Below are 2,107 nucleotides of genomic sequence, written 5' to 3' on the forward strand. Positions count from 1 at the left end.
TTTCAGCTCTTTAGCTGTTTGCTCCTCTCCTACTCTCTGTGCTCACATATAGAGTATTTTAATACAGCCGAAATTCCAAAAAAGCTGTTCTTATTTCCATGTTTCTCTGTGTCTGCTGTCAGACAATGGAACAGGTATGAAATAGTGACCGAAACGCTCTTGTTGACAATGCCACCATCTTTTTGGGTTTACCTTCACTCAGAAAAGATGTAGTCGAGTACTTATTCATTTGTAAAACATACATGTGTTTTTGTGCATGTAATGTATGTTCACTTACTGTCAACCCTGAGTTCAGCCTTCGTGGCTGCGATGCCGCTGCTGTTTTCAGCTGTGCAGCGATAGACACCCATGTCAGTGGGCAGCACGGTGGTAATGATCAGTTGGTGGCAGCCCTCCAGGTCTTCATTGATCATGTAATGGTCATTCTCCTCCAGCAATTTGCCATCCTTAAACCAGCGAACAGTTGGAGGGGGCTTGCCAATCACAACACAGTCAAAGCTGACTGGATAGCCATCTGGAACGTCCTGGCTCTGCAGCTCTGTCAAGAAGACTGGGGCAGCTGGGTAATAAGAGTAAATTGAAAGTTAAAAAAAAAAAAAAATTAAATGGTCACATAAAGTGTCAATCCGCGCTAAACTGTAAATATAATTGTCAAAAACAATCAAGCAGACAAATTACATGTTACAGGACAGAAATCTAAATGATACTGGTTATTTAGAAAGCTATTTATTGATGATTTAGAGAATACATAAAAAATTGGATAATGACCATAAGAGGAGAAGAACCACTCTAATGTGTTTCTTACCTGGGGCTCCCGTCATGAATGCAGGAGGCTGTCTATCTTGTGTGGGGGTCTGTGTGCCATCCTGTATGTAGCCCATCTTTCTAATTCGCAGCTCAACTTTGTGAAGCCCTGCCTCAAGGATGGCAGTCTCTACAGGAACGCCATGAATTGTAAACATCTCCTGGAACCTCTTAGAGGCAACTTCAGCCTCTGTCCGTGACTCAAAGCGAATGTAGATGTAACTGTCATCCTCACGATAAGAGTGAGGATCTGGGGGGGGCAGGTCTCCTTCATCTGCGCTGACGAATGGTTCTTCCGCAACATCTGGTGGGAGACGTGTGCGCAACAGGCGCCGGAGACGTCTGCTTGCCATTCTCAGTGACTCATCCATCTCACTACCTGAGGAACTCTCGGGCTCACTGTCTGCACTGTAGCCCACCGTCAATGGCCGTCGCCCTGACGATTCTCTCACTGTTCCTACTGTCACCTTACCACTGTGAGAAGTAACTCCAAACTTGTTGGTGACCTCACAAGTGTAAACCCCGGTATCCTTTGTGGTGATGGCGGTGATGACCAGTGAGCAAGTACCATCATTGTAGATATCGATATGGTGGTGCTTGCCATCTGTCAGTGGTTCTCCATCCTTCAGCCAGCGCACCTTATCAGGTTTCCCTTCTGCCACACATTCCAGATGTATGGTGCCATTAGGTTCTTTGGTCTGGTCTTTGAAGACATCTTTGAAGACAGGACGCATGTCCTTGCGGGCCTTGTAGCCCTTGAACGCAGCTTGAATCTTAATCGCAGCATCTCTGAGCTCAGGCTCATCTTCTTTACTGATTTCCACTATGTCAGTCTCCTCTGTAGACACCTGTGTTTTATCTGTCTTCTGAGTTGTGGTTGTTTTCACTTCAGTTTGCTGCACTGTTTTCTGCTCTGTCATCTGGAAATGTGCGAAGAATCTCTCAGTGGATAGGGTCTCCGTTTCACTGGCCTCTGTGACGGTAGATTTACTGCTCTTCTTGAGGTAGGACACAAGCGTCTGACCCCCAGAAACAGATTCGTCCTCAGAGCTGATGCACAAATTGGTCTGCTTCTTAGACACAATGGCCTGCTCCTTCTCTTCTGATTTTATTTCTGCTTTCTCTGAGGACTTCAGCTCCTTCTCTCTTGATTTGTTTTTACCATCCTCCTCAGGTTGTTCAGTGATGGAGTCCAGAGTGGGCTCTCGACTCATGCGCCGTTTCTTAGCTGAAGCCTCCCAGAGCTCATGGACATCACCTTCATCAGCAGCCTCTGGAGGCAGACTGGGCTGCCCCAGTTCCT

General features: G+C 46.5%; 1 protein-coding gene across 1 annotated transcript; it reads right to left on the minus strand.

Moving 5' to 3' along the window:
- Positions 1-254: 254 nt before the first annotated feature.
- LOC111662724 (obscurin-like) lies at positions 255-2,101 on the minus strand. The gene is made up of 2 exons (XM_023416685.2): positions 806-2,101; positions 255-559 (listed from the first exon to the last, which is right to left on the minus strand). Exons 1-2 carry the CDS (start codon positions 2,016-2,018, stop codon positions 270-272), a joined length of 1,503 nt encoding a protein of 500 aa, XP_023272453.1. The 5' UTR covers positions 2,019-2,101; the 3' UTR covers positions 255-269.
- Positions 2,102-2,107: the final 6 nt, after the last annotated feature.

The sequence above is a fragment of the Seriola lalandi genome, unplaced genomic scaffold (genome assembly GCF_002814215.2).
Source record: "Seriola lalandi dorsalis isolate HSWRI2012SDOR001 ecotype SW California unplaced genomic scaffold, Sedor1 jcf7180002000685, whole genome shotgun sequence".
Lineage (NCBI taxonomy): Eukaryota > Metazoa > Chordata > Actinopteri > Carangiformes > Carangidae > Seriola > Seriola lalandi.